The 24,770-nt window shown below is 39.6% G+C and overlaps 2 protein-coding genes and 1 pseudogene across 6 annotated transcripts; 2 read left to right on the plus strand and 1 right to left on the minus strand.

Annotated features, from left to right (window-relative positions):
* Positions 1-900: 900 nt before the first annotated feature.
* Positions 901-3,124, plus strand: LOC135714157 (probable pre-mRNA-splicing factor ATP-dependent RNA helicase mog-4; annotated as a pseudogene).
* A 658-nt stretch (positions 3,125-3,782) lies between these two features.
* LOC135714168 (cysteine desulfurase-like) lies at positions 3,783-4,968 on the minus strand. The gene has a single exon (XM_065237460.1). It carries the CDS (start codon positions 4,635-4,637, stop codon positions 4,047-4,049), a length of 591 nt encoding a protein of 196 aa, XP_065093532.1. The 5' UTR covers positions 4,638-4,968; the 3' UTR covers positions 3,783-4,046.
* Positions 4,969-6,940: 1,972 nt separating this feature from the next.
* LOC135714170 (V-type proton ATPase 116 kDa subunit a 1-like) lies at positions 6,941-24,160 on the plus strand. 5 transcript variants are annotated; one of them, XM_065237467.1, is made up of 7 exons: positions 18,671-19,054; positions 20,693-20,736; positions 21,145-21,299; positions 21,358-21,879; positions 21,943-23,530; positions 23,586-23,757; positions 23,817-24,160. In XM_065237467.1, the coding sequence occupies exons 3-7, from the start codon at positions 21,183-21,185 to the stop codon at positions 23,911-23,913; spliced, it is 2,496 nt and encodes an 831-aa protein (XP_065093539.1). In that variant the 5' UTR covers positions 18,671-19,054; positions 20,693-20,736; positions 21,145-21,182; the 3' UTR covers positions 23,914-24,160. The 5 variants fall into 5 exon arrangements, with proteins under 5 accessions (XP_065093537.1, XP_065093539.1, XP_065093540.1 ...); XM_065237465.1 differs by lacking the exons at positions 18,671-19,054; positions 20,693-20,736 and adding an exon at positions 6,941-7,097; XM_065237468.1 differs by lacking the exon at positions 20,693-20,736 and having other exon boundaries at positions 18,671-19,059; positions 21,142-21,299.
* Positions 24,161-24,770: the final 610 nt, after the last annotated feature.

Below are 24,770 nucleotides of genomic sequence, written 5' to 3' on the forward strand. Positions count from 1 at the left end.
CCTTTAAATTTTCGTTAGAGAAAAAGAGATAACATACGGTACTTCCTACTTTAAGCTAGTACATATGAGTAGATAGTGTTGCCGTGAGGTACACTCGAAAACTGCAAATGTAAGTGCGTCAAATCAAATTTCGAGCCGCTCCGTCTGTCACTTCGTTTGTGCCTAGGGGGAGGGGGGATTGGTACAACTGGGGTATAGATTTGGATCCAGTTGCTGATTGGTTGATTTTCAAGTTTAGGATTGGTTTTTGTTTAAATAGGTAAAACATTACTGTCAGAGCTGTTTGTACTGATTATATCTATCTAGACTATAGTCTATATATAGATATATCTAGAAGTGTGGTAAAACATTACTGTCAGAGCTGTTTGTACTGATTCTATCTATCTAGACTTTAGTCTATATATAGATATATAGATATATCTAGAAGTGTGGAATTTTTTAAGCGAACGTGCGTTTATTGAGAACACATACAATCATTTGGGGCCTTGCTTAGCTCAGTCGGTAAAGGCGCAGCTATAAAGCATGACCATGCTGGATGTAGCTGGACTCGATTCCCAGTGCGGTCTAGAATTTGGGTTGGAAAATTTCTCGACTTCTGTGGGCATAGAGTATGATTGTATTTGCCTCACACTTATACCAACAATCAATACGAAACTAACGATTTTAAATTGGCTCACCACATTAGTAGCACAAACGAAGTGACAGACGGAGCGGCTCGAAAACTTTGGTGACTAACCTGCTATTTCAATTTTTCAGTGTACCTCACGGCAACACTATCTACTCATATGTACTAGCTTAAAGTATATAGTTGATGCTATTGGCCTTGACGGCGAATCTATAGCTCTTTACTCCTATGGTAAAATCCGTAAGCAAACGTCAGACTGTGCGTGAAATTTACTTTCAAAAACGAAGAGGTTCGCAAGTGGTGCTGGTGCTGAAGAGTATGAACTGCTGTTGGATGATCAGATTGATTTCGTCCAGGCACTCCGACTGGATGGAACTAAAGAAAAGGACCGGAAAGCACCGGTATCTGAGGCGGAAAGGAAGAAGATGGACATTGAGGAAACGAAGAAATCACTTCCAGTTTTTCCATTCAAGGAGGATCTCATAGCCGCTATAAAAGAACACCAGATTCTTATTATCGAAGGAGAAACGGGTTCGGGAAAAACGACACAGATTCCACAGTATCTCTATGAAGCTGGGTTTACAAACGACGGCAAGAAGATTGGATGTACTCAGCCTCGTCGCGTGGCAGCGATGTCCGTGGCGGCACGTGTTGCACAGGAAATGGGCGTCAAGTTGGGCAACGAAGTTGGTTATAGTATTCGTTTCGAGGATTGCACATCCGAGCGGACTGTCATTAAATACATGACAGATGGTACGTTGCACAGGGAATTTCTTTCGGAACCGGACCTAGCTTCGTATAGTGTGATGATTATCGATGAAGCTCACGAGCGTACGTTGCACACGGACATTCTGTTTGGATTGGTGAAGGACATTGCGCGGTTTCGGTTGGATTTGAAACTACTGATTTCTAGTGCCACGTTGGATGCGGAAAAGTTTTCGGATTTCTTCGATGATGCGAACATATTCCGTATTCCTGGTCGTCGTTTTCCGGTACGTAGTTAGATTTGACTTGCTTTGTGTTTTGCTGTAAAATCTAACTTTTTCTCTTCTAGGTTGATGTCTTCTACACCAAAGCACCGAAAGCAGATTATATCGATGCATGTGTGGTGTCGGTTCTACAGATTCATGCCACTAAGCCTCTTGGAGACATTCTTGTATTTTTAACTGGTAAGTGGGTCTATTTCTATGCGATGTTAAAAAATTACATATTTTTTTCGTTCCAGGACAAGAGGAAATCGAAGCCTGCCAGGAGATGCTCCAGGATCGCGTCAAGCGGTTGGGTTCCAAACTCAAGGAACTACTCATCCTTCCCATTTATGCCAATCTGCCGTCGGACATGCAGGCGAAAATTTTCGATCCAACTCCGCCCGGAAAGTCGTACTGGCCACCAACATCGCCGAGACATCACTAACCATCGATAACATAATGTACGTGATCGATCCGGGCTTTGCAAAGCAAAATAATTTTAACTCCAGAACCGGGATGGAGACCCTGATGGTCGTGCCCATTTCGAAAGCGACTGCCAATCAACGTGCAGGTCGAGCAGGGCGCGTTGCCTCTGGCAAGTGCTTTCGTCTGTACACAGCCTGGACATACAAACACGAGCTGGAAGACAACACCGTCCCGGAAATTCAGCGCATAAACCTGGGCAATGCCGTGCTAATGCTCAAAGCTCTTGGAATCAACGATTTGCTTCATTTCGATTTCCTCGATCCTCCACCACATGAAACGTTGGTTTTGGCATTGGAGCAACTTTACGCCCTAGGGGCATTGAATCACCACGGTGAACTGACCAAACTTGGACGACGGATGGCGGAATTTCCGGTCGATCCCATGAAGGCAAAAATGCTGCTTGCTAGTGAAAAGTACAAATGTTCCGAGGAGGTGGTGGCCATCGCTGCAATGCTATCGGTGAATGGAGCCATCTTCTACCGACCGAAAGATAAAATCATCCACGCAGATACGGCCCGGAAGAACTTCAACCACATGCACGGGGACCACTTGAGTTTGCTGCAGGTCTACAACCAATGGGCCGAATCGGACTACAGCACTCAGTGGTGTTACGAAAATTTCATTCAGTTCCGTTCGATGAAACGAGCTCGCGATGTCTGGGAGCAGCTGGTTGGGTTAATGCAGCGAGTCGAAATCGAAATGGTTTCCAGTCTGCCGGAAACGACCAACATCCGGAAGGCTATTACAGCCGGGTACTTTTATCACGTCGCTCGGCTCTCCAAGGGGGGGTCACTACAAAACGGCCAAGCACAATCAGACGGTGATGATCCATCCAAATTCGGCACTGTTCGAAGAACTGCCTCGTTGGGTGCTGTACCACGAGCTGGTGTTTACGACGAAGGAGTACATGCGGTCGGTGATTGAAATCGAAAGCAAGTGGCTGCTGGAGGCGGCACCGCATTACAACAAACCGAAGGAGCTCGAGGATTCCACCAATAAAAAGATGCCGAAAACGATCGGTCGGGCCACGCTGACCGAGGCGTAGGTTGTGATGAGACGGTTTGGGGTAATTCAAGAGCATTTTTCGCACTATGTATTCAACGAGAATTGTTGTTATTTGCGATGACATTATCCTACCTAGGGTGTCGGGTGTAAATTAGGGATCTTTAGGGACAAATAGGTGAAATATAAGGTTGCTGCAACCATGCTATATTGTATGTCAGTAGAGAGCTTCATAAGGCTAGCCCGTCTAATCCCAGTCGCGCTCCTTTCCGTTTCTTCAGGTCCGGTTAGGTGGATTAGGTATTCTCTGGCACGCCGAAGCCAACTGCAGGGCTGTTACAAGTGTCGCAAATTTTGTGCGGTTTTATAGCTTTTGAAGTGCGGATTTTGCGGAAAGCTTATCGACATTGAACACATTTTTTTAAATGATATTTTAGCTTGCCCAACCAACTATTAATAACTTTACTGCTTTACTTCTTTATTAAATTATAGAAGGTCTTTCTAAACGTAGATTTTCCTGGAGTCTTCAAATAATTAGAATCGAAACTTAGTTGAATTAACCCTAAGTGGAACTAATCCGCGCCAAAGCAAATCTGAGATGGCAGTCCACGAATACCTCAGATTTGCGAATTTAGCGTAGTCGTAACAATGCCGTCCTTGACGGGAACTAACAAAGTTTATACTATTTCAAACAATCGCTGATAGGAAGTTTTTTCGCCAAGTGAATGATGAAATACTCACAATGATTTCACTGTCTAAGATTTATTGCTGTCTCTAATAGCATATGTAGCAAAGCTATACATTATTTTTCTCTCGTCTCAATACCTACTTACTACCAAAAGTGGATGTGTTAATAACACAATCAATGATTAACAATTAAAAAAAAACCCTCACTGAATTCAACCATACACAGCAGAACATACAAAATCAAATCTCTCTTTAAAATATGCCCCGACCCGTCCGCTCTAATGCTGCGACCACTGGATCGACTTGATGTCGATACCTTCCAGGACCATCTCCCACAGCGGGGACATCTCTCGGAGTCGAGTCACGTGCTTGATGCACTTTTCAGCTATGTAGTCGATTTCCTCGATGGTGGTAAACCGTCCGATGCCAAAGCGAATCGAGCTGTGAGCCAGATCTTCGTCGGCACCAATCGCACGCAGCACATACGACGGTTCCAGCGAAGCCGAAGTGCAAGCCGACCCACTCGAGAGGGCAACGTCTTTCAGCGCCATCAACAGCGATTCACCCTCAACGTATGCAAACGACAGATTGATACATCCGGGATAAGAATGAACTGGATCGCCATTGCGGATGACTTTCGGTAGCGATGCGAAGATTTGGTCCATCAGGCGTTTCGAGAGAAACTCCATCCATTTGTGATCGTACTCCATTTCACGGATAGCGATTTCACAGGCTTCCCCCAATCCAACGACCAGTGGAGTCGGAACGGTTCCACTTCGAATGCCACGCTCCTGGCCACCTCCGCTCTGAATGGCTTCCACACGAACTCGAGGACGAATGCGAGTTGAATGCGAGAGGCTCCCAAACATACAAACTTTGCTCTTTCATTATCACGACGTTCTTATGCATAATCTAGTGTGACGTAACGTTGGATCATGCGTAAGAACACCGTGAGAACGAAGGAGTCGACTACATTCTTTCTGCCGCACCTATAGTACCGCACACGGTTCCCGCGCTGACTGTTCCTTACTTTCTCACTCTAATCAAAATTTCCTTCGATGAGTGAGAAAACAGCACCCCGTCAACGCGAGTGAGAACGCGAGTTGCCAGATCATTGCACACAAAACCAACTTGAATTAATTCAAATCAAAAATACTAGCGAACCTGGCGGTGAGCGGCGGAAAGTGGTCTAAAATTCTATTACAGAGAACCACCTTATTTTAATTAATTTCTTCGGAGAAAGTCGTCTGTAACTTCGTTTGTGATTAGTAGCCTATTGGTCCCAAGCAAACGATTAACGTACCCTATTCTAGTTGAAATTCTATTACTACACTATGTTTGTTTTGATTCGCTATGAAAGTTTGACAGATAACATCAGGGATGTGTGGATTCATGCAGAACATGCAGGGGTGAGTGAAATAGCTTGGGACTGCTTGGGACCGTTGTTCTGGTACTGAGTGAGCCAAAAATAATAATGATTTTCTTCGGGACCCAGTAGTCTTAGAGTTACCTCTATGCTTATACTAAGGCAAAAATGGTACAGGCTTAGAAAGCTCTTAATTAACAACTATGGAAGTGCAATCTAGGTCTAGAACACTAAGTTGAGAAATGGCGTAAAGTTTCAGTGGGGACTTAATAAAGCCAAAAGAAGAAGATGAATTGGTGAAGTGAGGTGAGGTGTGGTGAGTTACAAAGTTTCATGATAACCGGAGAAGGTCGCGTCGGATTCGCCTTTCTGCAAATAGGAAGTAGTAGTCCAGTAGAAACAGAAGTAGATGACTGAGCAAAGGCATCATGCTCGATGTTGAATCGTAATTAATGTTTCAAAGCCACAGCAAATATATCATATTATCAATATGATCCATTCATGCCTTTTCCAAATGTTGCAATGGCGACCCGCAAAATATTGCTTCACGCACCATCTAGCGTTGAAAAAGGTCAGTAAAAATCATTCAATTACAATCGAGGGGTGCGAATACAGCACTTATTACCAAAGTAAGAGTCAAATTATTTTCATTAATTACATTGTGTATATTACTTTAAAATTTGTCTGACATGTCACTGTGGTCATCAAATAAAATAAAATGCTGAAATACATTCATTTGAAATATTAAACAAATTTTCATTTGGTTTACCCCTCGTGATGATAAACAAATACATTGATATCCTTTTTGGCCACAGAGGTGCTTTCATCGCTAAAAATTCGGTTCGCCAGCTAAGCGAAAGAGTGGATCATATTGTTAATATAATATATTTGGCCACAGTCTATGTTTAAACTGGAGAGTTATGGCAGGATTTAAAACTATCTTGATTAAGTATATTTGTGACATCAATGTTATAACCAACAATCAATACGAAACTAACGATTTTAAATTGGCTCACTACTTGACTAGCCTATTGGTCCCAAGCAAACGATTAACGTATCCCTTTCTAGTCGAAATTCTAGTACAACGCAATGTTTGTTTTGATTCGCCTTAAAAGTTTAACAGATAAAATGAGGGGTTATTGGTTTTTCCTATGTTTCGAGGGGTGAATCGATTAGCTTGGGACCGAAGAGAGTACCAGAGCTGAGCCAAAAAGTTGAGCATATTATTTCGGGACCTTCTAGTCTTAGAGTTACCTCTTTGTTATAACTCTGTAGCCTGAACAAGACATTCGAATGTTGCCAGTTCGTAACCAAACATATCGAAAACTTGAAAACATTTTATGTTACTCATATCAATCAACGTATGAAGAACTGCGGAAATTCTACACCTGCGTGGGCATTTCCAGACAGGCATGGCAAAAGAAAAAAAATCTGTGCTTGTTTAGAAGGTCACTTCAGCATAAGCGAGCAGTAGATTGTGTAAAGGTAAATGTCCGTTGGCAAAAAGTATCATTCAATATTCCTCACTACCTGTACCCATACCATCACGTGAAACAAATGAACCGGCCAGTTCGGTGCTTATATTGTATATCGATGCGCGCGAGCAGCTCCTATGTTTTCTCTGTTCAAACAGTTGGTTCTCAACAGTTGTATAGAGTGCATAATAATCTCGTGATCGTTCGTATCAATTTCGCTAGGTGTTAATTTTTGTGAAATATGTTCTGTTATTTGTGAATGTTTGTAGTATATATGATCAATACTGCTCACTTAAAATACTGCTCATATAAACGGATGCATAGTGAATCGCCGTGCCCCATCGGAAACTGATTGAGATTGCTGATTGAAGGCACAAGTCACGTGACTACTCTGGTAGTACGAGTTAGCATCTATCCATATTTGGTGGCACTGAAATAGATACATGAATTGCAAAGCTTCCGTGCTTATTTTGCCATTACTATGAGGCGTAAGTAACTATTTCATGTAGTAGTATTTTTCATTCAGAATTATCATTGGTCACGTGCATAGAATTTATGTTCCCGGACATAGTGACCTTTATACTAGAACTCTAAACACTCATGTGATGAATATGTACCTATAATCAACTTTCACAACAGTGAAACATTTAGGTAATTTATTATTCTGGTGCTGGAAATCAAGTGCGGATTTCAAAAAGATGACTGTATCCCTATAGATATAGTTCCGACCATTTTTCACCGTTGCCGAATTCCATCTGCAATGAATTAAATCTCCCAAGCAGGTGTATAGGTTCGAATCACACCAATAGATCATTGCATGATGACGTCATCGACACAGTTTTGGCAGTTCAGGGTGTTTGTTTACATGGACTTAGTTTTTTTTTCGGTTGCATCGTTATGCAAATAATCAGGATTGAAGTTTTTCAGGCTGTAGACATACACTTGTGCTAACTTGAGTTTCAAAATGAAATCGTTAACAATCTGAAAAAAGGCCAGGGAAAATTTCGTTTTTTGGTTTCAAATTCTTCAAATTCAGCTTGCGTGTAAACAAGCTCCCTGAACTGTCAAAAAGTGAGGTTGTACTTTTCAGGGCAATGATATCTACTCTGACGTTTGTTAATGATCAAGTATTTGGGTAAATTGTAAGTATAAGCCTAACACTAAGACCAACAATCAATACGAAACTAACGATTTTAAATTGGCTCACTACTTCAGTAGCCTATTGGTCCCAAGCAAACCGTTTAACGTATTCCATTCTAGTATAAATTCCAGTACTACACTATGTATGTTTTGTTTCGCTATGAAAGTTTGACAGATAAAATGAGGGGTTCGTGGATTTTCCTATGTTTCGAGGGGTGCATTATTAGCTTTGGACCGAAGAGAGTACCAGAGCTGAGCCAAAAAGTTGAGCTCGTTTCTTCGGGACCTTGTGGTCTTAGAGTTACCTCTATGCTATCTACCTCTATCATGGTCCCGAAGGAACATGCTCAATTTTTTGGCTCAGGAAGTACCAGACCTTCGATCCCAAGCCAATTGAAGCACCGCTCGATGTGTAGGAAAATCCACGAGCCCCTCATTACACTCTGTAAAATTTATAAGGCCAATCGAAACAAACACAGATTCTAGTACGATAATGCCGTAAGCTTATAGATGTACATTCTGATATATTAGTTTAGTTGTCGATAGTTTACAATCATGTTTGTCATTCGCCCGGTTTACACGTAGCATAGTATAAAAAGTATATGTACTATCTTCAGTATATATTTTAAACCAGACCGGATTTGTACGGGTGTATTTTGGCCAGCGTTTTCTTTAGTAAACAATCAGCACCGTGGCACCGCATCGCTGCAATGTCGGGTCGATATTTGTGAAATTTGTGAAAAGAAACATTCTGGTCACGGGATTGGATCGAACACGCCTCAGATTTGAGCGTGTGAATCGTCCTCCCTGGCGGAATTGTTTGTCAACAAGTGACGGAGAGTTGTGTTCTTGAAATAAATCAAATCAAATCTTTTTTAGATATGAACTAGCCTAAGGCTAAAAATCTCTTTAATAAAGGCTTAAAAAAAATCAAATCTTAAATTGGTTTATCAACTGCACATTGAAAGATTTAATATGTAACTAGTTTAAAAGAACGATTACCAAAGGAACGTCCTTTGTATGGAAATGGCTCATTTAAACAAGTCACATATCAATTCTGTCACTGTTATTATCATAATTATGATCCTTTGGACCATCAAAACAAACCTGGGGCGTGGAAATCGGTTCTGGAATAAACCAGCATTAAACCATAGAGGCAACTCTAAGACTAGTAGGTCCCGAAGAAATGTGCTCAACTTTTTGGATCAGCTCTGGTACTATCTTCGGTCCCAAGCTAAACGATTCACCCCTCGAAACATAGGAAAATCCAGTAACCCCTCATTTTATCTGTCAAACTTTCATAGCGAATCAAAACAAACATTGTGTAGTACTAGAATGGGGTACGTTAATCGATTTGCTTGGGACCAATAGGCTAGTCAAGTAGTGAGCCAATTTAAAATCGTTAGTTTCGTATTGATTGTTGATTAAACTACGCATGTATATTCAAAAGATATACCACCAATCTATACGAAACTATCGATTTTAAATCAGGGGTTTGACATATAGCTGAATACATGTACTCAACATCAAAACAACAAAACATATCACAGACAAACAGACATAACACTCGCAAGTTGTTCATCGAACAAGAATTTAACGGTCAATTTAAAAGTATCGAAGTTGGTAGTACCGCCACCTGCGGCGCGCATAGTCAATTCCCTTGCGTTTGACGTTTACACACTACCGCCATCTGTTCAGCGTACTACCCACCACAGTGTACTCAACAGATGGCGGTAATGTTTTAGTGACGATGTTTTACAGTGAGAAATATTCAATATGTTATGTATGTTTGTCTGTGATATCATGGTACCACTGACAACGTTGCAGATGTTCGGTACGCAGCAAACTTAAGCGATATGACAGCCATATCCATCCCCTGTTTTAAATTGACTAGCCTATTGGTCCCAAGCAAAATGATTAACGTACCCCATTCTAGTCGAAATTCTAGTACTACACTATGTTGGTTTTGATTCGCTTTGAAGTAATACCTTGTACAGACATACAAAGTTCACTGTTGTAATACCGTTGTACCATAGAGGTAACTCTAAGACCACTGGGTCCCGAAGAAAATCATTATTATTTTTGGCTCACTCAGTACCAGAACAACGGTCCCAAGCAGTCCCAAGCTATTTCACTCACCCCTGCATGTTCTGCATGAATCCACACACCCCTGATGTTATCTGTCAAACTTTCATAGCGAATCAAAACAAACATAGTGTAGTAATAGAATTTCAACTAGAATAGGGTACGTTAATCGTTTGCTTGGGACCAATAGGCTACTAAAGTGGTGAGCCAATTTAAAATCGTTAGTTTCGTATTGATTGTTGGTTGTACTGCTTTAAGCTAGTACCACAAATTGTACGTTTTGAGGTACTTGATTAAAGGAGTACAACGGTACTAATTTGTATGTCTGTCTGTGGTATAAGATAAAATGAGGAGTTAGTGGATTTTCCTATGTTTCGAGGGGTGAATCGATTAGCTTGGGACCGAAGATAGTACCAGAGCTGAGCCAAAAAGTTGAGCACGTTTCTTCGGGACCTACTAGTCTTAGAGTTACCTCTATGGATATACCAACCGGTCAGCAGTGTCAGCACTCGTGTTTATTTCAGCTACTGTGGGGACGTGATTTGTGATTAGCCTCGGTCCCTTTCAAATTGTATCATTATTTATGTACGGTCCTTATTTTTGAAATGACGTTTCATATTTTTTTGATTTTCATTCGAATAATCGATTAATCGATTAACGAACCGAAAAGTAAAATATTTGCAATCGGTTATATCATGCCGATATAAGCATTAACTTCTCCAGAGGATCATCACCCATCGTTTCAAACATGTGCTGCACTCTCATTGGTGGAAAAATGACAGCACAACGAACAAAAAATAAACGATTAGTTGTTAATCGAGTAATTAAAAAATGGGACATATCTGATTTTAGTATGATTGTTTTGATAAAAAAGATAGCAAAATTTCATCTCTACCGAGAGGGCAGCAAAACTATAAAATTACCTTGCATATGGGGGTTATTCATTGGATGAAAGGGACCGTGAAAGAGCACTCTAAAATTGAAAGTTTTTCTTCAGACAGTTTCATCTTAGTATTATTCTTTGGATATACTATACCCCTTATGTCTTTTTCAGACTACAGAGTTATAACATAGAGGTAACTCTAAGACTAGAAGGTCCCAAAGAAACGCGCTCAACTTTTTGGCTCAGCTCTGGTACTCTCTTCGGTCCCAAGCTAATCGATTCACCCCTCGAAACATAGGAAAATCCACTAACCCTTCATTTTATCTGTCAAACTTTCATAGTAAATCAAAACAAACATTGCGTAGTACAAGCACAAACGAAGTGACAGACGGAGCGGCTCGAAAACTTTGGTGACTAACCTGCTATTTCAATTTTTCAGTGTACCACATGGCAACACCACTACTACTGGATTGTACCATAGAGGTAACTCTAAGACTACTGGGTCCCGAAGAAAATCATTATTATTTTTGGCTCACTCAGTACCAGAACAACGGTCCCAAGCAGTCCCAAGCTATTTCACTCACCCCTGCATGTTCTGCATGAATCCACACACCCCTGATGTTATCTGTCAAACTTTCATAGCGAATCAAAACAAACATAGTGTAGTAATAGAATTTCAACTAGAATAGGGTACGTTAATCGTTTGCTTGGGACCAATAGGCTACTAATGTGGTGAGCCAATTTAAAATCGTTAGTTTCGTATTGATTGTTGATTGTACCACATGGCAACACTACTACTGGATTATACTAGCAACAATCAATTCGAAACTAACGATTTAAATTGGCTCACTGCTTGACTACCCGAAAAAAAAAATTACAGTGAAATTTTCAGTGGAAACAATGCTCTAACATTAATATTTATTGTCGACAATAAAAATGATTGTTATAATGTTGTACCCTTCCGAAAACGGCAAAACTGTTACCTAGCTGTACAATGAATGTACATAATAAAATGTTGTTACAATGATTTTTATTGTATTTTTCATTTATTTTATTGTTAACATGATTCGATCACGAACAATAATGAACAATTCTATTACAATAAAAAATGTTGTTACATTAAATATTGGTGTGTTTTCATTGTGGGTTACTTCACGAACAATAAAAATAAATCTGATTGAAGCATGCAGACTATGAGAGGGTCAGCAACACTGCCAATGTAATCAAGATAGGTGCTGCTCGTATGGCTCTTGCTTTGACAGTTCGTTTGGCTCTATTCGTTGCCAAGTCAATTGAACGCCTACGACCAGATCGGTTTGAGTTGAACTCAACTCTCCTGCCTCATCTAAATCCCGCTTAATGCAGACCTTTTCCGTGCAGTCACTAATCATACAATAATAATAAAAAAATCCACCACTTGAAGATGTCAGGAAATCACTCTCAGGTGGAAGCATATTTTCATGGGCGATTCTCTCCAGTTGAATGCATTAACTTATCAACGACGTTCAACCACCAAGGAGACGTGACCTAGAGAGATCGAGTGCAGGGGAGTTGGCTTCCATTTCTCACAAGTTCCGGATCGAATCTCAATCCATAACCAGTAAAAAAAGGACTCACCCGTAACAGACATTACCACCCCCTTCCCTCCCCGGGGCGATGTTTTATTTTTTCGATTTATTTTTAAAGTCGATAAAGTAGATCTGTCAAGCCAACACATACACTCTAAAGTACACTGTTATTTTTTTTAATCAATAAATTCGCCAAACAACAGTAAAATAACAATAATATATAATGTTATTGAAAAAAAAATTATATGAGGAAATCACGAAAATTTCATTGTTAAGATACTTAACAACCCCCCTTTTTTATTGTAAATTTTCCATTTACCATGAAATTTACTGTTTTGTACAACATAAATCAAGGTAAATTTATTGTAGACGTAACAATATAAATCATTGTTAAGACAATAATTTTCGTCTTATTGTTACATTGTTTTTTATTGTATTTTTGTTGTTATTTTTTTTCGGGTAGCCTATTGGTTCCAAGCAAACGATTAACGTATCCCATTCTAGTCGACATTCTAGTACAACACTATGTTTGTTTTGATTTGCTATGAAAATTTGACTGATAAAATGAGGGGTTCGTGGATTTTCTTATGTTTCGAGGGGTGCATCGATTAGCTTGGGACCGAAGATAGTACCAGAGCTGAGCCAAAAAGTTGAGCTCGTTTCTTCGGGACCTTCTGGTCTTAGAGTTACCTCTATGATACTAGCATTTTCACCAAATGTATTAGAATGTTTTGGTTTTATCTGCATACTCAAAACTGAAATGCATAAAAAAATGACAAAATGATACACTCTTTGCGCACTGTCAAAGAATCATTGTACACAAAATCAACTTTGTTCAAATCAAAACAAAAAAACTAACCCATCTGGTGGATGATGGCACAAGCTTCCAAGAAAATTCTATTACAGTGAACCACTGTGCAACTTAAAACTGAAATGCATAAAAAAAATGACAAAATGATACACTCTTTGCGCACTGTCAAAGAATCATTGTACACAAAATCAACTTTGTTCAAATCAAAACAAAAAAACTAACCCATCTGGTGGATGATGGCACAAGCTTCCAAGAAAATTCTATTACGGTGAACCACATTATTTTAATGGATTTCTTCGCCAGTTAGTCGTCTGTCACTTCGTTTGTGGTACAAGACCAATAGGCTAGTCAAGAAGTGAGCCAATTTAAAATCGTTAGTTTCGTATTGATTGTTGTTATAACTCTCCAGTCTGGACAGCATTTTAAACACTGTCCAGACTGGAGAGTTATAACATGTTATAACGGTTGTCAAAAAATTGCAACACAGAAACAACCATCAAGATAGCGCAATAACATGTTATAACTCTGTAGTCTGAACAAGGCATTATGCCTTGTTCAGACTACAGATTTATAACATGTTATAGCGCTATCTTGATGGTAGTTTCTGTGTTGTAATTATTTGACAACCGTTATAACATGTTATAACTGCTCAGTCTGGACAGCGCTTAGAGTTAAACGCTGTACAGACTGGAGAGTTATAACATGTTATAACGGTTGTCAAATAATTGCAACACAGAAACCACCCTCAAGATAGCGCTATAACATGTTATAACTCTGTAGTCTGAACGTACTATTACCTCTATGCTAATAGTACGTTCAGACTACAGAGTTATAACATAGAGGTAACTCTAAGACCACTGGGTCCCGAAGAAAATCATTATTATTTTTGGCTCACTCAGTACCAGAACAACGGTCCCAAGCAGTCCCAAGCTATTAAACTCACCCCTGCATGTTCTGCATGAATCCACACACCCCTGATGTTATCTGTCAAACTTTCATAGCGAATCAAAATAAACATAGTGTAGTAATAGAATTTCAACTAGAATAGGGTACGTTAATCGTTTGCTTGGGACCAATAGGCTACTAAAGTGGTGAGCCAATTTAAAATCGTTAGTTTCGTATTGATTGTTGGTTATAACATGTTATAGCGCTATCTTGATGGTGGTTTTTGTGTTGCAATTATTTGACAACCGTTATAACATGTTATAACTCTCCAGTCTGGACAGCGTTTAAAACGCTATTCGCCTGGTTGACCCATCAGGCTTCGTTTAGTCAACCGGTCCGCACTCGTGTTTATTTCAGTTACCATGGGGACGTAATTTGTGATTGTCAATGGATGGCAATCGATGTCCGTCGGTGATTGACACTAGATTGCGGAACAGAGACCGACGTTAAATAAAGGAAAGAAGAAGAAGTTGGAAATAAAAAAAAACATAAAATGTTGAATAACTCACTCAGCAGTCATTTCCGACCCTATGTTTCATGGGGATTTTTTTCATAACTTTAGAAGCCCTATCTACCCTGAAAATATGTAAAACCCGGAACCAAACACCCTGTATAATATGGGTCATTCCACGCCAAGTGTCCGAGGCACGTGAAGTTGACCTCTTCCGATTTGGACCAAAATTGGAGGAGATGTTTATTTTAATCTAACTTTAATGAATCTTAATTTTTGGGCTGATCGATCTACACACTAAGATTTTGTTTTCGTGTTCGGTAAATTTGACCGAAATCAGAACAGCTGAACGTTCGGTAAAATTTTGACCTTAATTTTAAAGTCTATTGAACATGAAAATACTTTCAAAACATCGTCAACCTTGTTTAAATAATCAAATCTTGTCTGAAAAGCAATTGAATTGAATTGCATAAATTTTACCGAACAGGTCAGCTGTTCAGATTTCGGTAACGGACCTAATAATTCACATAACCATTGGAAAATATCTTAAATAACTTTCATGTGATCCCATAATTGGAAATCGTACCACCAAATTTCATGAACTTTATGTGTCCAATGAAATCTATATGAATATTCACATAGAATTTATTATGTTATGTGATATTCAGATAAAAATCATTAACTATATTATTGGAAAAAAAAAAATATGTGCGTTCCTAATAGATACTAGAAAATTTCTAGTATCTATTATAGTACGTTCAGACTACAGAGTTATAACATGTTATAGCGCTATCTTGATGGTGGTTTCTGTGTTGCAATTTTTTGACAACCGTTATAACATGTTATAACTCTCCAGTCTGGACAGCGCTTTATAAAGGTGATACGGTCAAAATTTGGTCAAGGGAAAACGCGTGTAAATCGGTGAAATCGTTTATTTAAAAAATCAAATTAAATTTCTTTTTCAAGTTCAATTAGTATAAAATTCAGGAAAAATATTCAGTTAGGCTTCCGCTTTTCCAAATCCGAATTGCCGGGCCTTACGCTTGACCCCTGCCATCAGATTTTGTACAGCCACCTTGTCCACCTTCTTCGCCGCAGAAAGCCAGTTTACCTTGAACTGCTGCTCGCCCTTAGCAGTTTTTTTGGTCTTCTTTAGGTTCCGCTTGACAATAGCCCAGTATTTCTCAATTGGGCGGAGCTCTGGCGTGTTGGGAGGGTTCTTGTCCTTGGGAACCACCTGCACGTTGTTGGCGGCGTACCACTCCATGGCCTTTTTACCGTAATGGCAAGATGCCAAATCCGGCCAAAACAGTACGGAACAACCGTGTTTCTTCAGGAAAGGCAGCAGACGTTTATTCAAACACTCTTTCACGTAAATTTCTTGGTTGACAGTCCCGGAAGCTATGAAAATGCTGCTTTTCAAGCCACAGGTACAGATGGCTTGCCAAACCAGATATTTCTTTGCGAACTTTGACAGTTTCATGTGCTTGAAAACATCTGCTACCTTTCCCCTACCTTTTGCCGTATAAAACTCCTGTCCCGGAAGCTGCTTGTAGTCGGCTTTGACGTAGGTTTCGTCGTCCATTACCACGCAGTCAAACTTCGTCAGCATCGTCGTGTACAGCCTCCGGGATCGCGCTCTGGCCGTCGTATTTTGTTTATCATCGCGATTTGGAGTCACTACCTTCTTGTAAGTCGATAGTCCGGCTCGTTTTTTGGCTCGATGCACGGTTGTAGACGATACACCCAGCTTATTTGCGGCATCTCGGAGAGAGAGGTTAGGGTTTCGCTTGAAACTACCGGCAACTCTCTTTGTCGTCTCAGCGGCTTCCGGTTTTCGATTTCCCCCCGATCCAGACTTCCTGGCTGTCGACAAACGTTCCCCAAACACTTTAATTACATTTGTAACGGTTGATTTGGCAACTTTTAACGATTTTGCCAACTTTGCGTGCGAGTAGCTCGGATTTTCGCGTTGCGCGAGCAAAATTTTGATACGCTGCTCTTCTTGCTTGGACGGCATTTTGACAACTGAAGAGTGAATTCCAAAATCAAAATAGGAGCAACATTCTACACACACACACCTTCAAAATGAGGGGTGTTCAGGTTTTTTAAATGCAAAATTGAAAGAAATACGTCAAGTTGATATTGACCAAATTTTGACCGTATCACCCTTTAGTACGTTCAGACTACTGAGTTATAACATAAACGCTGTCCAGACTGGAGAGTTATAACATGTTATAACGGTTGTCAACTAATTGCAACACAGAAACCACTATCAAGATAGCGCTATAACATGTTATAACTCTGTAGTCTGAACGTACTAATAGAGGTAACTCGTTATAACATGTTATAGCGCTATCTTGATGGTGGTTTCTGTGTTGCAATTATTTGACAACCGTTATAACATGTTATAACTCTCCAGTCTGGACAGCGCTTTATGCCTTGTTCAGACTGGAGAGTTATAACATGTTATAGCGGTTGTCAAATAATTGCAACACAGAAACCACCATCAAGATAGCGCTATAACATGTTATAACCATAGAGGTAATAGTACGTTCAGACTACAGAGTTATAACATGTTATAGCGCTATCTTGATGGTGGTTTCTGTGTTGTAATTATTTGACAACCGTTATAACATGTTATAACTCTCCAGTCTGGACAGCGTTTAACTCTAATAGTACGTTCAGACTATAGAGTTATAACATGTTATAGTGTTATCTTGATGGTGGTTTCTGTGTTGCAATTATTTGACAACCGTTATAACATGTTATAACTGCTCAGTCTGGACAGCGCTTAAGACCACTGGGTCCCGAAGAAAATCATTATTATTTTTGGCTCACTCAGTACCAGAACAACGGTCCCAAGCAGTCCCAAGCTATTTCACTCACCCCTGCATGTTCTGCATGAATCCACACACCCCTGATGTTATCTGTCAAACTTTCATAGCGAATCAAAACAAACATAGTGTAGTAATAGAATTTCAACTAGAATAGGGTACGTTAATCGTTTGCTTGGGACCAAAAGGCTACTAAAGAGGTGAGCCAATTTAAAATCGTTAGTTTCGTATTGATTGTTGTTATAACTCTGTAGTCTGAACGTACTATTAGGAACGCACATATTTAATACAGTATTTAATACTCAAAGGGAGAGATGGGCGGAGAGAATGTTTTGAGCCAAATGAACTGTCAAAATCTGAGCCAATCGAAAATTCCAATTAGAATTTTTCGGAGGATTTCTTATTCTTACTAGAATAAATTTGAGAGTATTGCAATCGAACAGAAATTCAATCACCTTTGTGTTTTGTGTGATTCTCAAATTCAACTAGTTTTTGGAATCAAAAACAATATTCTAACTCTATTGATTAATTGATCTTCGTTGGTTAATGAATGGCACTAAGAAATGTGCAAAATATTGGCAAATCAAAGTTGGCGCTCGTGGAGAATAGAAGAACTATAAAAGTGATGATGGTTTCAAAATTTTCCACGGGGAAGTATACGAGTGCAATCTTAAAATGCTTTTATTTTGCAAATGGAACATTTTATTTAAATCTGGTAGCTGCTACAGTGGTAGAAAAGCTCAAATCTATGTGTACACCTAAAAATCTGAAAAGAAATTAATTTTTCTATATTATTTGTCTATTGAGTAGTCCTTAAGTTTTCTACTAACATAGCACCAACCAGATTTAAATAAAATGCTCCATTTGCAAAATAAAAGCATTTTAAGATTGCACTCGTATACCTCACGGTGTAAAATTTTGAAACCATCATCACTCTCATAGTTCTTCTATTCTCCACGAGTACCAACTTTGATTTGCCAATTGCGATGCAATCAATTATTATTTTGCACGTAAATCGAATCAAAAATACAAGTCATTTGAAATGCTAGCTTCTAGCAAGGGTTGCAAGATAATTTAGGAACAAATCCCTGCTGCCGAATTGTATTTTGTTTTCTCCGCCTATCTCTCCCTCTGAGTATTTCGAATAAATAAATACTATGTTAAAACTTTTTTCAGTGTGTGGTACCAATCAGTGGCTTGGAGAGAATAAACGGACGAGAGAATTGGGAGAGAGAAAGAGAGAGCGCAAGTTCAAGATGATCAGATTCTTTCCATGTGATGTGTATTGTTTACAAAAATGATTCTATCGATCGTGGCATTATTATTATTCTTGCTATTATCACGCTCCAGTCGACGACCAGACCATGTGATCAGTTGCTCTATACATAGGAGTAAATACGCGTGTGTTGCTTAGGTCCACGTATGTATGGAAAATCTTCGGTGCAAAATATCGTTAGTAGTCTAATAGCCATATCGAAATTGTGTGACATATGCCAACAATAGTGTTTAATAATAACTACACATCATTCGTGCTGGCTGTGGACGTTCATGTACATTAATTTGCTGGCTTATCAAACACTTTTATTCGGTTTGATCGTTCAGTAGTGCTTTGCCTTTCGCAGATGTAACATCGCCCGTAAAATTTCGGACATTACCGGAAATTTATCGACTAAGTGAAAGAGCCGACACAAAAAGGTTAATCGTCGCGGTTGGTTGCATTCGACGGTTAGTATACTTTCTTGAGTTTTTATTTGCTCAAGTTTTTTTTTTCCTTGATTAAGTGGTGTGTTTTATGTTACTTAGGCGTGCTATCCATATACTACGTGGATGATTTTTAAAAGATTTTTGAGACTCTTTAGCCTGCGTGGACAAAGTTTTGTAAATTTTATATGATCCGTAGACACTTGCCAGCTTCACTAATAGTATCTACGTGGTTTATTAACAGCCCCTTCGTCAAATCACACGGTCGAACAGAATCCATTTGTGTTATTCTTAAAATCGCGTATGCACTGAAGAATGTTTAAAGAACGAATATGATAATTGATCATGTATAGAACGTTCAACGATCATGTCACATGATCACACATCGGCAGTAGTAAAACATCATGGAGGTCATGTGACGGAGGAAAATATTTCATTCTTTGTGCTGTCTACGAATAATAGAGGGAAAACTAATCTAAAAATATATTCAATGAAACCGGCATTCAATGTCTGCATCGTGTGTGGAACTAGACATTTAGTATCAGTAGAGAAGGAAAAACTATAAGGTTTGACACCATGACATGATCATATGACAATTAGTGTAACAATCGTTAGAAAAGAAAGTGCTTTCTAACCGAAAATCAATGCAAAGTTTTCCTTCTCATCCCTCTTCAAATAGATCAACTCACTGGAGCAATACATTTTTTGGTCATTCGATCAAGGGAGATTCCAATAGACCCCAGTGACAACCTTTAACGTTGAATTTTGATCTGGCCATGTAAACTCCAGTTTATATTTAAAAAAAAATGAAAGGCTACAACAAACGTAGGTGAGATCCCAAACCCTCCAAGCAGTAGCCCCGATTGTAGCTGAATATTTTAAATAAATTGCCGAATGTTGTCTAGAATATACCAGCTACGTTAGTAGATGTCACGTGTATTAAAAGTTTTCAAGCTATTTTTTTCTTTCGTCTGTAGCCATGTGAATTATAATTTACACCTCGATGCTAAAAGTTGATATATAATCACGTACGATAATGGAGGTGTTATACATACCATTCGGTTTAGCTCGATGAGTGAACAGCGGATTTTCTGTCACTGTCTTGGGAAATATCATTCCAAGTGATCAGATAATGTAAGGTGTCTTCCCTTGTTGCAGGGCCGAATCACAAATTACGGAGTAAAGCTTCTAGAACTGTGTATATGACATTTAATTTTTCCTCTGTTCGGAACATACAACCACTGCGACCAGTTTATTTATTTATTGCATGTCGTGTTACTCCATCAGAATTGAGAAATGATGAAGTATTCTGATTTGATACAGTTGTCATTCTTGTTTTTACCGCAAGGAACCCAAAGACGAACCAGCTCACGGCTGAAAGTCTCTTTAATACAGAAATCTAATCTTTAATCATCGCAAACAACCGATTCTAATTGAAAGGTCCCGCTATTTATACCATTCGAAGAATTTGAGCACCCTCCAGCGCGCCGCCCCTTTGACAGTCAAAATCGGATTCCTTAGGAATAAAATTAAGAAATCACACCGATATTGAACACGTGTCGGGATTCTAGTCTCAACCACCTCAAACTAGAGACAAACGAATAGAAGATTAGGAATCACATAGATGTAGACTAACTAATTCATTTTTTTCCTCGTTTTAAGATCATCCTCGCTGGAGCAACCCAATTCTTGTCACTGTTAACAAGGTATAAAAAGTAAAAAATGACTAAGATTTGTTCCTTTGATTAGTTAAAAATCCTGTTCTCATAGTTGGAAGTTGTCCGGACTCGGTGGTAGATTTTATTTTATAGGACATACAACATATGAAAAATCACCATCGAAGCGGAAGAAGCTGGTCTAACCATATACTTATACTTCACATGATGCGTAGAACATTAAAATACCTCTTAACTGCTGCATTTAGCACAGAAAGTTGCATTGCAACAGCAAGTTCCATAGTTATATATATGAACATAAAAAAAAAACGCGTACAAGCTCTATTAAGCTGGATAACTCAGTATAGAACTGGCTCTTATCAGTTTTGTTGACTCAATAGGTGCCTTTCGTCGCCTATAAAATGTATATGATATGTATTTTATGTTTTTTTTTTCTAGTTACAGGCGGAGAAAACTTGACCCTTGATCCCAGCAAGATGGGGGCAATGTTTAGGAGCGAGGAGATGGCCTTGTGCCAAATGTTCATCCAACCGGAGGCAGCTTACACTTCCGTTTCCGAGTTGGGTGAAACGGGTGCTGTTCAGTTTCGTGATGTAAGCTTCTTTCCGACGTCAACGATACATAGTTACTCAAAGAATTACACACTTTCAGTTGAACTCCGAGGTAAACGCATTTCAGCGTAAATTCGTTAGCGAGGTCCGTCGATGCGACGAAATGGAACGCAAACTTCGCTACGTGGAGGCCGAGGTGAAGAAGGATAATGTAAAAATTCCGGACATACGTGACGAACTGCCACGGGCACCGAATCCTCGGGAGATAATCGATTTGGAAGCGCACCTTGAAAAAACGGAAAGTGAAATCTTGGAGCTATCCCAGAACGCCGTCAATTTGAAGTCTAATTATCTCGAATTGACGGAGCTGAAGCACGTGTTAGAACGCACCCAAGGTTTTTTCTTCGAACAAGAAGGTGCCGTTAATTTGGATGCCACCAGGAATAATCTCATTATTGATGATCCAACTCATGCTCAGACAAGAGGACGTCTGGGCTTTGTCGCTGGCGTTATTCAGCGAGAGAAAGTACCCGGTTTCGAGCGTATGTTGTGGAGAATCTCGCGTGGTAACGTTTTTCTGCGTCAGGTGGAGCTGGAGAAACCGTTGGAAGATCCAGCAACTGTAAGGCTTCTAGTTAAACTTTCGAGAAAACTTTAAATACATGATGTTGCTATTACATTACAGGGTAACGAAATCTACAAAACCGTGTTTGCAGCCTTCTTCCAAGGTGAGCAACTGAAGACCAGAATCAAGAAAGTTTGCACGGGCTACCATGCATCACTCTATCCATGTCCGAGCGCCGCCGACGAACGCGAAGAAATGGTAAAAGGTGTTCGCACGCGTTTGGAGGATTTGAACATGGTGCTGAACCAAACCCAAGATCATCGCTCCCGTGTACTATCCACTGTTGCTAAGGAGTTGCCACGTTGGACAATAATGGTGAAGAAAATGAAGGCGATTTATCATACTTTAAACTTGTTCAACATGGACGTGACAAAAAAGTGTTTGATCGGAGAATGTTGGGTTCCCGTTCTTGACCTTCCAGTCGTACAAAAAGCTTTGTCGGATGGATCAGCAGCGGTTGGAAGTACAATTCCATCTTTCTTGAATGTTATTGAAACAAGCGAACAGCCGCCTACCTTCAACAGAACCAACAAATTTACACGTGGCTTCCAAAATTTAATTGATTCCTATGGTATTGCATCGTACCGTGAAGCAAATCCAGCACTGTACACGATTATTACATTCCCGTTCTTGTTCGGAATCATGTTTGGCGATCTGGGCCATGGACTTATAATGGCATTGTTTGGTTTTTGGATGGTCTCCGGTGAGAAGAAGCTGGGTGCTAAGAAATCCAGTAATGAAATTTGGAACATCTTTTTCGGAGGCCGTTACATCATTTTGCTGATGGGCTTGTTTTCAATGTATACTGGATTTGTATACAACGACGTTTTCTCAAAATCTATGAATATATTTGGAAGTTCCTGGAATGTCAACTACAACACATCAACTATAATGACAAACAAAGATCTTACTCTGAACCCAGGTTCATCGGATCTCATCGATGATGTTTATCCTATCGGATTGGATCCTGTCTGGCAGCTTGCTAGCAACAAAATTATTTTCCTTAATTCCTACAAAATGAAATTGTCCATCATTTTCGGAGTTGTTCATATGATATTCGGCGTTTGCATGAGCGTTGTCAATCATAACTTCTTTAACAAGCGCATAAGCATCCTGTTGGAGTTCCTTCCCCAGATCATTTTCCTAGTATTGCTGTTTGCTTACATGGTGTTCATGATGTTTTTGAAATGGATTCAGTACACGGCCAAGACCGATTTTCAACCGAATACCCCAGGTTGTGCTCCATCCGTGCTGATTATGTTCATCAACATGATGCTTTTCAAGCAAACACCACCTCTGCATGGTTGTGAAGAGTTCATGTACTCTTTCCAAAGTTCTTTGCAACGCACATTTGTCTTCATTGCTTTGGTTTGTATTCCTTGGATGCTCCTCGGCAAACCGTTTTACATTATGTTCAACAAGAAGAAAACGGCTGCTGCTCATCACAATGGTGGCATCAATCAGCAGACGGAGACTGCACTTGATACTTCGGAGGCTGCGAAAACTTCTGAACACGGAGAACACGAAGACGAACCGATTAGTGAGGTTTTCATCCATCAAGCCATTCATACCATTGAATACGTTCTTAGTACCGTATCACACACCGCGTCCTACCTCCGTTTGTGGGCTTTGTCGCTTGCTCATGCTCGTAAGTTATCCGAAACCTGTCACCTTAATTTTACTAATAATATAAATACTTGCAGAACTTTCGGAGGTGCTGTGGAATATGGTCCTTTCCATGGGACTACATCAATCTTCATACAAGGGAGCAATTATGCTGTACTTTGTGTTTGGAGCATGGGCTTTGTTTACTCTGGCAATCTTGGTAATGATGGAAGGTTTGTCAGCATTCTTGCACACACTTCGTCTCCATTGGTGAGTATTATGACATATAATCTGTGATACAATAGCACTATTTTTTCTATCGTTTTCAGGGTCGAGTTCATGAGCAAGTTCTACGAGGGCCTTGGATACGTTTTTCAGCCATTCTCCTTCAAGCTTATTCTAGAGGCAGACGACGATGTTGATTAAGTGTTTTATTTAATGTGCAATCTCGAACATTTTTTCGCCATAGCCACCGTGAATGAACAGTATTTTATCGTTAATTTTGAATCGTAAAGTGCACTTGTCTTTGGTATTCTACTGATTTTGTAAAACAAGTTTTAGTTTAAATCAGAATCTCCTTTTTCTGTTATTTTATTTAATCAGTATTATTTTTGTTGTCGTATCACGGTATTCCTTTGAGTATATCAGTAGAATAAAGAAAGTTTTGCACGATGTCGGGTTTTTTTTATTATTCAGTTTTCTTTAACCCATTATTATTTAACGAATTATTTCAGATTTACACGTGATTTCTCTAGGAGTAGTTATTTGTTGTCTAAGGACTAGTTTAACAACCCAATACATTGGGTCTTTAGAGCTGGCTGACCCATTTCTTGCACACTTAAGTATTCAGAGATCTCTATTTAAAACGAAATATGCGCATACAATTTTTTAGAATGACATTTGAAGACCATAATAAGTAAGCTTTATTTCACATACTGAATCATCGTTGAAACAGACGGACGTACTGGACGTTCCCCCAGCAGCAAATCTCTCCAAGTTGCAGGCTCGTGGCGAATCGAGCGTAATACCAACAATCAATACGAAACTAACGATTTTAAATTAGCTCGCTACTTGACTAGCCTATTGGTCCCAAGCAAAATTAACGTACCCCATTCTAGTCGAAATTCTAGTACTACGCAATGTTTGTTTTGATTCGCTACACGCTTATTCTGGTCAACTCAAAATTGAGTCGAAGGTACTCATCTCAGCGGCAAGTATGGCTACTCAAAATTGAGTAGCCTTATGTTGACTCACTTTTGAGTAAACTACGTTCTCACGTAGAC

Source organism: Ochlerotatus camptorhynchus, unplaced genomic scaffold (genome assembly GCF_037179485.1).
Source record: "Ochlerotatus camptorhynchus isolate MF236.1 unplaced genomic scaffold, CSIRO-AGI_Acam_v1.1 ptg000624l, whole genome shotgun sequence".
NCBI classification, from domain to species: Eukaryota; Metazoa; Arthropoda; class Insecta; order Diptera; family Culicidae; genus Ochlerotatus; species Ochlerotatus camptorhynchus.